The sequence below is a fragment of the Leucoraja erinacea genome, chromosome 9 (assembly GCF_028641065.1).
Source record: "Leucoraja erinacea ecotype New England chromosome 9, Leri_hhj_1, whole genome shotgun sequence".
Classification (NCBI taxonomy): domain Eukaryota; kingdom Metazoa; phylum Chordata; class Chondrichthyes; order Rajiformes; family Rajidae; genus Leucoraja; species Leucoraja erinaceus.
The window spans coordinates 30724120-30740859 of NC_073385.1; the positions used below are offsets into that span (position 1 = coordinate 30724120).

The 16740-nt window shown below is 43.6% G+C and overlaps 1 protein-coding gene across 1 annotated transcript in view; it reads left to right on the top strand.

The window, feature by feature from the left end:
- naa30 (N-alpha-acetyltransferase 30, NatC catalytic subunit) overlaps positions 1-16740 on the top strand; it is a 38669-nt gene that overhangs the window by 16638 nt on the left and 5291 nt on the right. Inside the window, exon 2 of the mRNA XM_055640474.1 lies at positions 5779-5902. Within this exon, the coding sequence (XP_055496449.1) occupies positions 5779-5902 (124 nt within the window). The remainder of the gene's footprint in view (positions 1-5778; positions 5903-16740) is intronic.

Genomic DNA, 16740 nt, shown 5'->3' on the forward strand with positions numbered 1-16740 from the left:
CTTTAGTGCCATTGAGCAGCATCTTGAGATCACACACTGTTCTCATCTTACGGACTGCGTAGTCCCTGTTCTCCACTCCTTGGACCAATCAATGTTTTCATTCATTTCCTGTAGGCACCAATTGGTTACTTCAAAAGATTCCAATCCTAATGATTACATTCAGTCTTTGCTTTTTATTTCCATCCAGTTTTTCTCTGCAGTCTCTTCATCGAGCCCTTAACATTCTACCTCTACAGAGTGTCTCAGAGAAGTGTTTTAAGTGTCCCTTAAAAATAAAAAGTATTATTTTAAAAAAAATAATAATTTTCTAGCCAATTAGAGAGAATGCATGGAAACAAATCCTCCGGCCCACAGAGTCCATGGCAACCACCAATCACTCGTTCTCACTAATTCTATGTTATCCCACTTTCAAATCGAATCCCTACACTCGAGTGGCAATTTTATAGAGGCCAGTTAACGTACTAACCCACATGTCTTTAGGAATATGGGGGAAACTGGAGCACCCAGAAGACTTACAGGGACAATGTGCAGACTCCACACAGAATGCAGCATTATTGTTCAGTTTTTGTTATCGTTATATTTTTGCATTATCCCCATATATATTTACGATTTTTCCATCCATTCTTTATGTTCCTAAATTTAAGATTGCATTTTCATCTTGATGCTTATTCTTCAGATTAATTTGTTTCTTGCATATGCTTGCAACCTTCCAGAAACTTTTCCCAAAGTCATTGTCTTGAAACTTGCCTTCCTCCATAACCATGTAGTCAGTAACCAATCTTCCTTTACCTATCCTATTTAAAAAAAAATAATTTGAGGAAACTAACTCGAGGCTATGATTTTATTTTATGCATTCTTCTGAGCTCTCATTCTCTATACAATACCCTCTCTCAGTTGCAAGTATATTATTGTCTACATAGATTATCATTTCTGCTGTCTGCCCCATTCATTCAAAAATCTATTTGTCAGCATCTCTTTCAAATATAGACCACATACAATGCCCTCCATAATGTTTGGAACAAAGACCCATCATTTATTTATTTGCCTCTGTACTCCACAATTTGAGATTTATAATAGAAAAAAAATCACATGTGGTTAAAGTGCACATTGAAGATTTTAATTAAGGCCATTTTTATACATTTTGGTTTCACCATGTAGAAATGACAGCAGTGTTTAAACATAGTTTCCCCCATTTCAGGGCAGCATAATGTTTTGGATACAGCAATGTCATGTAAATTAAAGTAGTCATGTTTAGTATTTTGTTGCTTATCCTTTGCATGCAATGACAGCTTGAAGTCTGGGATTCATGGACATCACCAGTTGCTGGGTGTCTTATCTGGTGATGGTCTGCCAGGCCTGTATTACAGCCATTTTTAGTTTATGCTTGTTTTGGGGGCTAGTCCCCTTCCATTTTCTCTTCAGCATATAAAAGGCATGCTCAATTGGGTTCAGATCAGGTGATTGACTTGGCCACTCAAGAATCAACCATTTTTTAGCTTTGGAAAAACTCCTTTGTTGCTTTAGCAGTATGTTTGGGATCATTGTCTTGCTGTAGAATGAACCGCCGGCCAATGAGTTTTGAGGCATTTGTTTGAACTTGAGCAGGTAGGATGTGTCCACACACTTCAGAATTCATTATGCTACTACTATCAGCAGTTGTATCATCAATGAAGATAAGTGAGCCAGTACCTTTAGCAGCCATACATTCCCAGGCCATAACCCCCCCACCACCGTGTTTCACAGATGAGGTGGTATGCTTTGGATCTTGGGCAGTTCCTTCCCTCCTCCATACTTTGCTCTTGCCATCACTCTTTGTCTTCTTCTTCATCTTCGTCTTCTTAAGCCCTTTTCTCCTCTAGGGAGCATAGGCCATTGACAATGTCCTCCACCTCACTCAATGGTACTAAGGTGGTGTCAGGGGTAGATAGGGTGGTCAAGATGACTTTTGGTACATTGGCCTTCATCAGTCTGTGTATTGAGTATAGAAGTTGGGACATGATGTTGCGATTGGTGCAGACTCGAAAGGTGAAATGGCCTCCTCTTGCACCTATTTTCTATGTAATTGGAAAAGATGGTGGTGAGGCCACACTTGGACTACTGTGTTCAGTTTTGGTCACCCTGCTATACAGGGAGGATGTCGTCCAGCTGGAAAGAGTGCAGAGAAAATTTACAAGGATGTTGCCAGGACTTGAGGGGCTGCGTGTAGGGAGAACTAGGGCCGTCTGGGACATTTTCCTTGGAGTGCAGGAAGCTGTGGGGTGATCTTGTGGAGGTGTACACAATCATGAGTGCAACAGATAGGATGGATGCACAGTCTTTCACTCAAGGTAGGGTAAACAAAAACCAGAGGATGTATGTTAAACATGAGAGGGGCAAGATTTAATACAAATCTGAGGGGCAACTTTTACACTCTGAGGGTATTGGGTAAATGGAACGATCTGCAGAAGTAATAGTTAAGGAAGATACTAAAGTAGCATTTAAAAGACACTTGACATGTACCTGGAATGGAAATGAATAGAGGAATATGGGCTAAAGGCATGGGCATATGACTAGCTTAGGTGGGGCATCTTGGTTGTATGGGTGAGTTTGGCCAAGGGGCCTGTTTCAATCTTCTTCTTAAGCCCTTTGCTCCTCTAGGGAGCAGAGGTCATTGGCAAATGCCCTCCACCTCACTCGGTTGTTGGCAGTTCTTTCAAGATCTCCCCAGTTGAGCCCACTCTCAGACATTTCTGTCTGGCCACCTCTTCTCCAGCTGTTCCTGGGGAAACCTCTTTTCCTTTTTCCTTGGGGGTTCAATTTAACGGCTTGCCGGGTGATGTTTGTGGCAGGTTACCTGAGGAGTGTGTGTCCAATCCAACTCCATTTTCTCCTTCGAATTTGTAAGTCAATGGGCTCCTGGCTTGTTCTTTTCCACAGGTCCACATTGCTTACTTTGTCTCTACACCAGATGTTAAGTATTCTCCTAAGGCAGGTGTTAATGAATGTTTGCAGCCTGTTTGTAGTGTGCTTTGCCATCACTCTTATATAAATGAATCTTCGTCTCATCTGTCCATCTGCGAATGGTATGTTAGCTTTCATTGCAAAAGGATTTGAGTATAGGAGCAGGGAAGTTCTACTGCAGTTGTACAGGGTCTTGGTGAGACCACACCTGGAGTGTTGCGTACAGTTTTGGTCTCCAAATCTGAGGAATGACATTATTGCCATAGACGGAGTGCAGAGACGGTTCAGTTCACCAGACTGATTCCTGGGATGTCAGGACTGTCTTATGAAGAAAGACTGGATAGACTTGGTTTATACTCTCTAGAATTTAGGAGATTGAGAGGGGATCTTATAAAAACTTACAAAATTCTTAAGGGGTTGGACAGGCTAGATGCAGGAAGATTGTTCCTGATGTTAGGGAAGTCCAGGACAAGGGGTCACAGCTTAAAGATAAGGGGGAAATCCTTTAAAACCGAGATGAGAAGAACTTTTTTCACACAGAGAGTGGTGAATCTCTGGAACTCTCTGCCACAGAGGGTAGTTGAGGCCAGTTCATTGCTTATTTTTAAGAGGGAGTTAGATGTGGCCCTTGTGGCTAAGGGGATCAGGGGGTATGGAGAGAAGGCAGGTACGGGATACTGAGGGGCCGAGTGGCCTACTCCTGCACCTATTTTCTATGTTTCTATGTCCACAAGGCCTTTTACCAGAACTTTTAAGTACTTGGCAAACTGTAACCTGGCCATCCGATTTTTGCGGCTAACCCGTGGTTTGCATCTTGCAGTGGAGCCTCTGTATTTCTGTTCATGAAGTCTTCTGCTGACAGTGGTCATTGACAAATCCACACCTGACCCCTGAAGAGTGTTTCCGATCTGTTGAACAGGTGTTTGGGAATTTTTCTTTATTATAGAGAGAATTCTTCTGTCATCAGCGGTGGAGGTCTTCCTTGGCCTGCCAGTCCCTTTTCGATTAGTAAGCTCACCAGAGCTCTCTTTCTTCTTAATGATGTTCCAAACAGTTGATTTTGGTAAGCATAAGGTTTGGCTGATGTCTCTAACAGTTTTATTCTTGTTTCTCAGTCTCATAATGGCTTCTTTGACTTTCAATAGACAATAGGTGCAGGAATAGGCCATTCGGCCCTTCGAGCCAGCATCGCCATTCACTGTGATCATGGCTGATCATCCACAATCAGTCCCTGTTCCTGCCTTCTCCCAATATCCTTTGACTCCGCTATCTAAGAGCTCTATCTAACTCTTGAAAGCATCCAGAGAATTGGCCTCCACTGCCTTCTGAGGCAGATAATTCCACAGATTCACAACTCTCTGGGTGAACAAGTTTTTCCTCATCTCCATTCTAAATGACCTACCAATTATTCTTAAACTGTGGCACCTGGTACTAGATTCCCCCAAAATCGGGAACATATTTCCTGCCTCTAGCGTGTCCAATCTTATATATTTCAATAGGCTCCCTTCTCATCCTTCTAATTTCCAGTGTATACAAGCCCAGTCGCTTCATTCTTTTAACATATGACAGTCCCGCCATCCTGGGAATTAACCTCGTGAACCTACGCTGCACTCCCTCAAAAGCAAGAATGTCCTTCCTCAAATTTCATTGCACAACTTTGGTCCTCATGGCATGTTGATAAACAGCAATAAGAGTTTCCAAAGTGTGGTGGAAAGACCAGGTGCTGAGAGCTCTCTCATACCGGCATTAGGGAGGCAATTAAACACATCTGAGCAATTACAAATGCCTGTGAAGCCATGTGTCCCAAACATTATGGTGCCCTGAAATGGGGGGACTATGTATAAACACTGCTGTAATTTCTAAATGGTGAACCCAAAATGTATAAAAATGGCCTTTAATAAAATCTGACAATTTAACCACATGTGATTTTTTTTTTTTCTATTACAAATCTCAAATTATGGAGTACAGAGGGAAATAAATAAATGATGGGTCTTTGTCCCAAACATTATGAAGGGCTCTGTGTATATATAGTCTATAATCTTGGCACCAGAGTAAGTCTGGGATCCAAAGTGCTGCACAAAGTTGTATTAATCTATGCTCGAGCACTTTTTATCTATCTGCTGAATCAGCAGTTCCCTCTATCAGCATCTCTTTCAATTTGACTACTTCCCTCTGATTGTATTTTATTCACAGATTGTAACCTCCATGAACACTCCTGTCTTTCAGAAATTGCTTCCATTAACTCATCACAAAGGAACTCATCACAAAGGAGCTCCTCACTGCAACGTTGTTTGAGTTCAGTTTGATTTAGTTACTATCCTCATGACGTTTCTGTTGACTCCATCCTCCAACTTCCTTCACGCATTCCTTGGTCCTTCTTCCAAACTTTCCCATTTAACATGTTGAAAGAATCCGTGCTATGGAATGCATCATCAAAAACACTACACATAGCTTTTGTATTGTATAAGCTATTTTGGATTTTTGAAGGACATAGAAAAGTTGGAAATGGCAATATGGATTGAATTGTGTCATAAATAATCAATAAATAATGGCACTTTATGCTGGTATATTGCAGTTGTCTTCAAGACAAGGAACTCACATTTTGGGATTTTTTTATTTTCTGTATAATTGACTAAAGGGATAAATCCCACAGAGATTTATTGAATTTGCAAATTCAAGCTTATGCTCATAAAATTACAAAACATTGATTTACTTCAATTATTTTGTTACCTAAATTGATAGGGAATAAATTCATCGTTATGCTTCGGTGTGCTTGTTTGTATTTTGTACCATACTGTGCATATATTTAAAGAATTGTTTTCCTCTTGATTTCTGCAGGCTATGGTTGGAAGTGAGTGTGTGGGTGCCATTGTCTGCAAGTTAGACATGCACAAGAAGATGTTCAGGAGAGGATACATAGCTATGTTAGCAGTGGATTCCAAATACAGAAGAAAATGCATTGGTGAGATTTCATCTTAGCTTTGTAGTTGAAAGGGTGACTTGCTATCCCTATTGCCCTGAGCAGCCACCTACTTTTTGTAAATGTAGTTTATCAAGGACTCTGTTGCATTTATTGTCTTACTTGCTGATTTGCATCAGTGTCAAATCCTCTGGTGGCTGAATGGAGATGTATTTTTCCTTCTGCATAGATTGTTATACAACATTGTCCCACTATCTATAATGCCAGTAATGTCACAGGTATTGACTTGAACAACATTATTTTAGAGAGACAATGAACTGCAGATGCTCGATTCTTGTGCAAAACAGTGCTGGAGAAACTCTGGCAGCATCTGGTTAGGATGTTGATAGGTGATGTTTTGGGTCAGGATCCTTCTTCAAGGTGACATTTCAGGCTTTTCTTTAGACTGATTGGGATGGGGAGATAGCTAGAAAAGAGGTGGGGAAGGAAAATTCTGGCAAGTGATGTGGTTGCAGGTGAGGGGAGTTTGATTTGCAGATGGGTTGACAAAGGCTAAAGATAAAGGAGAGAAAGTTGTCAGAATGAGAGAATAGGAGTGAAGTGTAAAGCCAGAGGGAGAGATACAGGTGGAAGGGAACAGAGGGGGGAAAGGTGGGAGAAATGGGTGGGGAGGGGTAAAGGGAAGGGTTATGTTACATAAAATTTAAGAATTCAGTGTTCATACCTTTGGTTTGTAAGCTGTCCAAGCAGAATATGACGTGTTGTTCTGGTTTGTTTGGGACCTCACTCAGGCAATGGCAGGGGCCCAGGACCGAAAGGCCAGTGTGGGGATGGAAAGGGCAATAAAAATGGTTAGCAAATAGGAGATCGAGAAGGCCTTGGCAGACCAAGTGCAAGTGTTCAGCGAAACAATCACCTAGTCTATGCTTGGTCTCGCTGATGTAAAGGAGGCCAACAAATGGTTTCTACTGCCTTTGGGATCCACCTCTAGGTCCCAATATTAATATTTGCACCTAAATGTGTTGTGAATTTAAAACCTTTATCCAAAACCAGACTCCTTTTAACTATTTGGTGTATTAAGAACAATTTTACTGATGGCTTGCTTCTTAAATTTAAAACATGTTCATGGTACTTAGATTATATACAAATAGCTGTCATTCCCATGTTTCTAATTTACTCTTTCTGAAAGCAGCAGTCTCTGAATATGTTAACCTGGATAACAGTCAGGAAGCTGACGAGGACTGGCATATGTGACTATGGCAAAAGTCTGGAACTTTCTCAGACATGTTCACTAGGGTTTTTGTATTTCCTTGCAACATAGCAGGTGGCCATTTGGCTAAGCAAGTCTATGCAGCTCTTGGACAGTTCCATGCATCCTAAACTCCCAGATATCTGAAACCTTTTCTCTAATTCTCCTACCACCCATGTATAGACGGAGTAATTTACAGTAGCCAATTTTGTACCTCTTTCTGGAAATTTGAGGAAAGTAGACAACCTGGAGAAAACCTGGGCAATTACAGGGAGAACATACAAACTCCATACAGTGTGAGAGATAACGAATAAATCTGGTTCCATGGGGCAGTAGTGACATCGCAGCAACTCTCAGTTACCACACGTTTCTTGCCTGGATTCCACAGTGGACGTCTCTTGGAGTTCATCAGCAATGTGCCAAATTACTGCACTTGTGCAGTCAAGATGCTGGTGAATCTGCCAGCTGAGCCTGGTTACATTGTTCTTCTTAAACCTTTTTCCAATGTATTATTGATTAAATGATACATTTTTAAGAAGGAACTGCAGATGCTGGAAAATCGAAGGTACACAAAAATGCTGGAGAAACTCAGGGGGTGCAGCAGCATCTTTGGAGTGAAGGAAATAGGCAAGGTTTCGGGCCAAAACACTTCTTCAGACTGATAGTGGGTTGCGGGGTGGAAGGAGGGAAACAAAGGAGGAGGCGGAGCCCGAGGGCTAAAGCTGGGAGGAGGCAGCTCGAGGGCTAAGGAAGGGGAGGGAGACAGCAAGGGCTAACAAAATTGGGAGAATTCAATGTTCATGCCACCAGGATGCAGACTCCCCAAGCGGAATATGAGGTGCTGTTCCTCCAATTTCCGGTGGTGCTCACTCTGGCCATGGAGGATGCCCAGGACAGAGAGGTCGGATACGGAATGGGAGGGAGTTGAAGTGCTGAGCCACCGGGAGGTCAGGTTGGTTAATGCGGACCGAGCGGAGGTGTTCGGCGAAACGATCGCCAAGCCTACGCTTGGTTTCACCGATGTAGATCAGCTGACATCTAGAGCAGCGGATGCAATAGATGAGGTTGGAGGAGATGCAGGTGAACCTCTGTCGCACCTCGAACGACTGCTTGGGTCCTTGAATGGAGTCGAGGGGGTAGGTAAAACGACAAGTGTAGCATCTCTTGCGGTTGCAAGGGAAAGTGCCCGGGGAGGGGGTGGTACGGGAGGGAAAGGAAGAATTGACAAGGGAGTTACGGAGGGAGCGGTCTTTGCGGAAGGCAGATGGGGGGGAGATGGGAAGATGTGGCGAGTGGTGGGGTCACGTGTAATAGTTTATTTTGTGAATGTAAGAGACATTCAATTGTTTGGCTTTGACAACAGGATAAGCCAGAGGGCTTAGTTTATATGTGCAGGAAAGAACTGCAGATGCTGGTTTAAATTGAAGGTAGACAAAATGCTGGAGTAACTCAGCGGGTCAGGCAGCATCTCTGGAGAGAAGGAATGGATGATGTTTCGGGTCAAGACTCTTATCCCCTGACATCAATCTGAAGGGGGCGGGACAAAGATAGAATGGAGTTGGAGACAGTAAGATTAGTGGGACAGTAAGACAGCATATAGTGCATTCAGAAAGTATTCAGACCCCTTCACTTTTCCACATGTTGTTACGTTACAGCCTTATTTTTAAATTGATTATTATTATTTTTTTTAAATCATCAATCTACACACAATACCCCAGAATGAAGAAGCGAAAACAGGTGTTTAGAAATTTTTGCAAAAATTTCTAAACGCCTGTTTTCGTTTTTTTATGATGGGGTATTGTGTGTGTAGATTGAAGATAAAAAATAATAATTTAATCCATTAGAATAAGGCTGTAATGTAACTAAATGTGGAAAAGGTTAGGGGTATGAAAATTTTCTGAATGCACTGTTTGCTGTCTTACTGTCCCACTAGTCTTACTGTCTCCAACTACATTCTATCTTTGTGACTTCACTGTATAATTCTCCAACATATTCGCCACCTCTAATGGGATCCCATTACTATCCGCAGAGACCGTTCTCTCTGAAACTCCCTGAACAACTCGTCCCTTTCCACACCCCCCCCCCCCCCCCCCCCCCCCCCCCCCCCCCCCCCAGGTACTTTCCCTGCAACCGCAGGCGATGCAACACCTGTCCCTTTACCTCCCCCCCTCGACTCCATCCAAGGACCCAAACAGTCTTTCCAAGTGAGGCAGAGGTTCACTTGCACCTCCTCCAACCTCATCGACTATATCCGCTGTTCCAGCGCTCATCGACTATATCTGCAACTTCTCTACATCAGCGAGACCAAGCGCAGGCTCGGCGATCGTTTCGTTGAACATCTCCGCTCAGTTCGTCTTAACCTACCTGCTCTCCCGGTGGCTGAGCACTTCAACTCCCCCTCCCATTCCCAATCTGACATTTCTGTCCTGGGCCTCCTCTATTGCTGGAGTGAGGCCCAGTGCAAATTGCAGGAACAACACCCCAGTGGAATGAACATTGACTTCTCTAACTTCAGATAGTCCTTGCTTTCTCTCGCCTTCCCAGTTCTCCACTAGTCTTACTGTCTCCGACTACATTCTACCATTGTCCCACGCCCTCTCCTGACATCAGTCTGAAGAAGGTTCTCGGTTTGGGTGGGAAAGTACGAATTGATCAGGGAGTTTCGGAGGGAACAGTCTCTGCGGAAAGCAGAAAGGGGTGGAGATGGGAAGATGTGGCCAGTAGTAGGATCCTGTTGAAGGTGGCAAAATTTGGAGGATTATATGCTTTCTTACTGTCCCACTGGTCTTACTGTCTCTGACTACATTCTATCGTTGTCCCACCCCATCCACGACATCAGTCTGAAGAAGGGCCTCGACCCAAAACGTCACCCATTCCTTCCCTCCAGAGATGCTGCCTGACCCGCTGAGTTACTCCAGCATTTTGTGTCTACCCTGGGCTTAGTTTATAGTTGGTTGTGAAAACATTTATGCATACATAATGTGTTCAAGCCCCAGCACATTATGCTATTTGCAGTTGTGCTGTACGGAACCACACTAAATTTCTCAGAATCTGCTTTGTTGCGGAAGATGCCATAGGAAGATCAATGCAAAGTTTTTGGTTCGAGCACGCAGGAAAGCAGTGCACTTGAGCAGTTAAAGTTGACAGGAAATTCTACATCATAATACTTTAAAGGAAGCTTGCAGGGCAGTGAAAAGCACAGATTCTTGGTGGGAAAAGTTGCATTTAAATAGCTTATAGTTGTGTAAATTTAGATGTTTTAATGAGAAACTAAATTAAACATTAGCAAGGCAATGAGGTAAATGAGCAACAAATCTGCCTTGTCCATTGCTGGAAAAATATTGGTCAGGCACTTGGGCGATCTACATTTCTTTAGTACCAAAACACCGTTGTTCACCTTGAGGTCAGAAAGGTCATTACTTTAAGATGTCACTTGAAGTGTAATGCATAAGTAATCATGCTCCATTATGTGCTTGATTTGCTAGAGCAGGCTATAAGCCAAACGTCTACAACATTGGTTTGGGTGCTGTCAAAGACCTAAGGTAGTTATATGTTAGTTTACAATTTAGTTAAAGCCAACAATTAGTTTGTTAGTACAGATAGTTACGAAACTGTGGTGTAACATGCCTGATCAAGCTTCCATTTGTACCACCACTCCCACCTGTGGCGATACACCTTTCTGAGAATGACTTTTATATTAACTTTCAAATGCTTGGTAATGTTAATATCTTTGCCCATTTAGTTAATGTATGATTTAAAGGATGTTTTTAGTCTAAAAACTCACCTTGATTATGGTGTACAGAGCATCACTAATTCTCCCCCAATGTGAGCTATGTCTGGAATATGATTTCCACATATTACATATTTGTTCTCTTTAGGAAGCTCAAATACATTATCCTCTCTGGCATTCATGAGGGCTGGGGGATTGCTAGATACATTAGAATGCTTGAAAAAATATTCAATACATCAGCTGTTTGAGAAGGAACTGCAGATGCTGGAAAATCGAAGGTAGACAAAAATGCTGGAGAAACTTTCACCAGTATTCCATGTGCTAATTCCTTTTGTAAGTTGCTGAACCTTTTCTAAAATTGCTGTATTTATAAAGAACACTTAAGCTTAGCACTTTGCACTGTAATCTCATTAATTGTTTAGATTTTTTTTTGCAACTGAAAGGAGGTCAGAATATTAACAGGGCATTTTAATTGTTTAGATTTTTTTTGTTTTTTGCAATTGAAAGGTCAGAATATTAACAGGGCAGAAGGTCATGTTCACTGAGCAACTACCATCGGGAGCATGAGCACGACTTTTAAAAGCTAGCAACCAGTTAACGAGGCTCATTCAGTTTTGCGGCTGATAGATATCTACATCCTGGAGTGACTGCTCTGGGTGTGTGCATAAAAGTTATGCATGTTTGTGGAGAATAAGCCGTGGTGTGTGTTTCTTCTTTCTTAAATTTTCCTTGGTCTAATGCAGCACAGCTGGGTTAGGACAGTTGTATGCTCATCCTGCAGGATGTGAGGAGTCGGGGAGACTTGAGGTCCCTGACGACTACACGCGTGGGAGTTGGGTGCAGCTGCATCTCCTTATGGACCACGTTAGGGAATTGGAGCAGCAGCTGTATGACCTCCGGCTCATCCGGGAGGCTGAGAAAGTCATAGATGGGAGTTACAGAGAGGTGGTCACGCCTAGAGTATGGCCACAAAGTAGATGGGTGACCACCTGGAAAGAGAGTAAGCAGAGAGTGCAGCAATCCTCTGTGGCCATTCCCCTTGACATCAGGTATGCCCCGTTGGATACTGTTGGGAGTGTTGACAGGTCGGGGGGAAAGTAGCAGCAGTCAGGTCTATGGCATCAGGCCTGGCTCTGCGACACTGTAAAGAAGGATGAAGACAGGGAGGAGATTCTGTGGCAGCAAAGGTTGACTCCAGGTTGGCGTGTTGCCTCCCTGGAACCACGGTTATCTCAGCGGCTGCAGGGCATTCTCAAGGGGGAGGGTGAGCAGCTGGAAATCGTTATGCATATTGGCACAAATTACATCAGTAGGAAAAGGGATGAAATTGAGACTGGAAGGGAACAAATATCCTGGCGGATAGGTCTCCCAGTGCTACTCGGTAGGGTTTAAACTAGATTGGCAGAGGGATGGGATCCAAAGCAGATCTGAGGCAGGGGAGAGGCTTTAAGTTAGCACGGGTGATGAAAGCGAGTTCCGTGGACGGTATAGGCAGGAGCACGGCAGGGAGTGGGTAAAGACTGGTGATTTATGTTGTATTTATTTAAATGTGAGTAGCTTATCACGTAAGGTGTTTGAACTATGGGTATGGATAGGTATGTGCGACTGGGACGTTATCGCGATTACAAAAACTTGGCTAAGGGAAACTGGATTGGCAGCTTAATGTTCCAGGGTACAGGAGCTATTGACGAGATGGAGGTGGAGGTAAAAGATGAAGTGGAGTTGCTTTCTTAATTATGGAGAAAGTCAAGGCAGGAGTCCAAGATAACATTACTGTTGGTTCGGGAGGCTCTATGGGAGCTGAAACTTCTTAAGTGCAAGGTTTTTGGGAAGTCAAACCAGGTGGGGGGGATGGGGAAGCCTTCGCAGTGAATGGTAGAGCCCAGGGAAGTTTTGTAGAGTAGAGGGTTCTAGGAGTACAAGTACATAGTTTCCTAAAAGTGGTGTCAGAGGTAGATAGGGTGGTCAAGATGACTTCGGTACATGATGTTTCAATTGGTGCAGGCTCAAAAGGTGAAATGGCCTCCTCCTGCACCTATGTAATTGGAAAAGATGTTGGTGAGGCCACACTTGGACTACTGTGTTCAGTTTTGGTCACCCTGCTATACAGGGAGGATGTCGTCTAGCTGGAAAGAGTGCAGAGAAAATTTACAAGGATGTTGCCAGGACTTGAGGGGCTGCGTGTAGGGAGAACTAGGGCAAGCTGGGACTTTTTCCCTTGGAGTGCAGGAAGCTCAGGGGTGATCTTGTGGAGGTGTACACAATCATGAGTGCAACAGGATGAATGCACAGTCTTTCACTCAAGGTAGGGTAAACAAAAACAAGAGGATGTATGTTAAACATGAGTAGGACAAGATTTAATACAAATCTGAGGGGCAACTTTTTCACTCTGAGGGTATTGGGTAATTGGGACGATCTAAGTAATAGTTAAGGAAGATACCAGAGTAGCATTTAAAAGACACTTGACAGGTACCTGGATAGGAAAAGGGTAGAGGAATATGGGCTAAACGTGGGCATATAACTAGCTTAGGTAGGACATCTTGGTTGCATGGGTGAGTTTGGCCAAGGGGTCCGTTTCAATCTTCTTCTTCTTAAGCCCTTTGCTCATCTAAGGACAAAGGCCATTGACAAATGTCCTCCACCTCACTCGGTTGTTGGCAGTTCTTTCGAGATCTACGCAGTTGACCCCAATCTCAGACATTTCAGTCTGGCCACCTCTTCTCCAGCTGTTCCTGGGGCGACCTCTTTTTCTTTCTCCTTTGGGGTTCCATTTCAGGGCTTGCCAGGTGCAGCCAAGCCCAGCACTAAGAGATTGTAGCACCCCATTTCGTTGGCAGTTGTGGCAGCCTTACCAGCCTGGAACATGGTTCGGGTGGCGCCGCGCACGGCAGCCTCACCAGCAGTCTGTCCGTCATTTTACCCGTTTGTTATTTTTTAGTGTGTCAATAGCATGTTTTAAATGATTTCTTAGTCTTTTTTCTGTGGTGGAGGGGAAGAGCGGAAACCGTTTCCCAGTCATTTCCTGGGAGGAGATGTTCTTCTCTCCAAGTCACATCTTCGCCCCCCCCCCCCGCGAACTACCATCTGGATTGGCATGGCCTTTCCTGCCGGAGACCGGCCAGAGCTTCAGCAGCGGCGCAGCACTGGATCACCATCGCGGAGCGGTACGAAGCCTTACTGGGTATTGCTGTGTTGGAGCTTCGGAGTGTTGGACCTGCTGATTAACACCGTGGAGCTGTGGTTTGCGGAGCTTCCAGCCGCGGGCGGCGCTGACTTTAACACCGCGGAGTCCTGGGATCCTTTGCCGAGGGTCGCCAGCGTTGAATCTCTGCCTAGTTCGGCCTGTGGATTTCGGGAGCCACGGTCTCCGGTAAGATGTGGCCGATTTGGAAACTCCAAGCCGCTGAGAGTGTTCTTCCGTTCCGACGTCAGAGTTCCGATCATCCCGGCGAGAGGGCCTGAACATCAGGCTGCCGTAGCGGCGACTGTGGAGGGCTCAAAAGCCCTGACCACGGGTGAACAAAGAGGCAGTTGACTGAACTTTATTGCCTTCCCTCACAGTGGGAAACGTTGATTCTGCTGTGGGAGATGTTCATGGTAAATCCTATTGTATATTGTGTTTTTATTTGTATGGCTGTATGATAATTCAAAACTCACTGTACCAAGGGTGCATGTGACAATAAATGTAATTTGAACTTGAACTTGAACTTGGATGTTCCATGTCCCCATAATGATGGATTTATTTTGGCGTCAGAAGGTGTGTCAGCTTCCCAGTGCCCTTGTGGGTTTGGCTGGGAAGCATCATGTTCCCCATTGCTGGGGCACCTTCTTCAACCAAGTGTGTAATTTGGTTTTCATTCGTCAGAGTTTCTGTAACTCACACTTTTTTCCAGGGTGGGGTAGTTAACCCCACGCCCAAACCCAACCTGGAGGACCAGGGACTGCTTCGTCTGCCTCCAAACCGGACAGGTCTCAGATGAGGTTAAACCTGCCAGGGATATGAAACCCCATCCGGCATAGCTCTCAGGATCACTGGAATACACAAGCCTCTCCTCCACATCAAGGTTGCAGTCCAGGTTTCCATGCTGTCTGTATAATTCTAAGCAACGTAGAATTGTTTTAACATTGCTTCGTATCTTTGCTGGGAGAATTCTTATCCGATGGTGAAAAGATTGGGAGAAGTATAGTTCAGTTTCTGAATACAATGGGAACCAACCAACAGTTCTGAACAAATGTAAGAGATTAAGGGCAGGCTGCTGTGCTGTAAGATGGGGGGAGACATGAACAAAATTGCAGAAGTATCTGGCCTATCACATTCAGCTTTACACTTTGAAAGTTATGAAATTGCTTACTTTAAAGAAAAATGTTGCTGGTTGCATGAGAAATCTAGTTGCATAAATCCTGGAAAAGGGAACATTACTGCATGTATCATTTTGAAGTTTCACTGTTATAAAGGCAAAAAGAGAGAGCTAGCTTATGTATTGCGAGTTTATTTTCGGAGCTGTTAGTTGAGGCAGAAATGTTGGCGAAGCTGTGCTATATTAATATTTTGCTGAAGTAAACTCCAATGCAGTACTTGCACAGAAGTGTCCGTAAAGTAATTGTACGCTGAAATATTTAGTGTTTCAATGTAATAGATCTCCATCAGTTTTTCCATTTGGTTCGGCCAAATTTAAATCCGTAAACTGTACTGTTGATATTTTGTAGAATCGGCGATGAGTGGCAAATGTGAAATGGGAAATTAAAAACGCTGGCATGCCACACCAATTTCTCAAATCAAGAGTGTTTAATTAGCATATGTATCGACTACAGAACAATGAAATTCTTACTTAACAGGACCATAAACACATTTCACATAAACACAATACACACAATTTCAATAAATCAATAACACCAACACTAATGCAAAGGAAAAATTGAAGCTCTTCGTGCAACCAATGACAATCCATATCTCACAGTTGAGGTTAGTGTTGTATAGTGCTTAATGCCCCTGTCCCACTTAGGAAACCTGAACGGAAACCTCTGGAGACTTTGCGCCCCACCCAAGGTTTCCGTGCGGTTTCCGGAGATTTTTGTCAGTCTCCCTACCTGCTTCCATTACCTGCAACCTCCGGGAACCGCACAGAAACCATGGGTGGGGCGCAAAGTCTCCAGAGGTTTCCGTTCAGGTTTCCTAGGTGGGACAGTGGAAGAGGCTGTTCTTGAACCCAGAGGACCCAGAAAACCCACTGTTTTCAGACTCTCATATCATCATCCCAATGGTAGTAGTGAAATGAACGTGGCCAGAGTGGCGCGGGAATCTGATACTGGCTGCCTTTTTGATACAGCGCTTCCTAATAGATGGGGAACACAAATACCTGTGTTGGACCCATCTCAGAATTTGGACTAAAAGCAGACCAAGAGGTCATAGGGAGTACTCAAAGGCAGAAATAGTTAACATTTCAGGTTGATGGCCTCATGGTTCGTTGCCCACATGCGCCTGGTGTGCTTCCATGGGCAGGCTCTAATATCTGATGAGAAAACCCTTGGCAACACTGTTGGAAAGTGCTTCAGAAGAACATATTTTCTGTATCCAGTTATGTGTCAAAGTTGTTTGAGTTTTAAAACATAGCTGATGTTGAAACCTGTAATATGAGCGTTTATATTACCTCCTTTGCATTCGAAGTTCCTGCGGTTTAACTCGACAAAATACCCATCTTGTAATTTTTTATTAAACTGCAGTAATGTTAAACAGGGTTAATAGTGATTTTTGCCTGGTGGTATTTGGACTTTTGTTCATTGGCATCCATAAATTTGAGAGTAAATTAATATTTTTATTCTAAAGGTTTAGTATAGATTATATTGATTCTCTTGAAACAGAAAACAGGAATAGTGCCGAGTTACAAGTGAAGGTGATCTTCA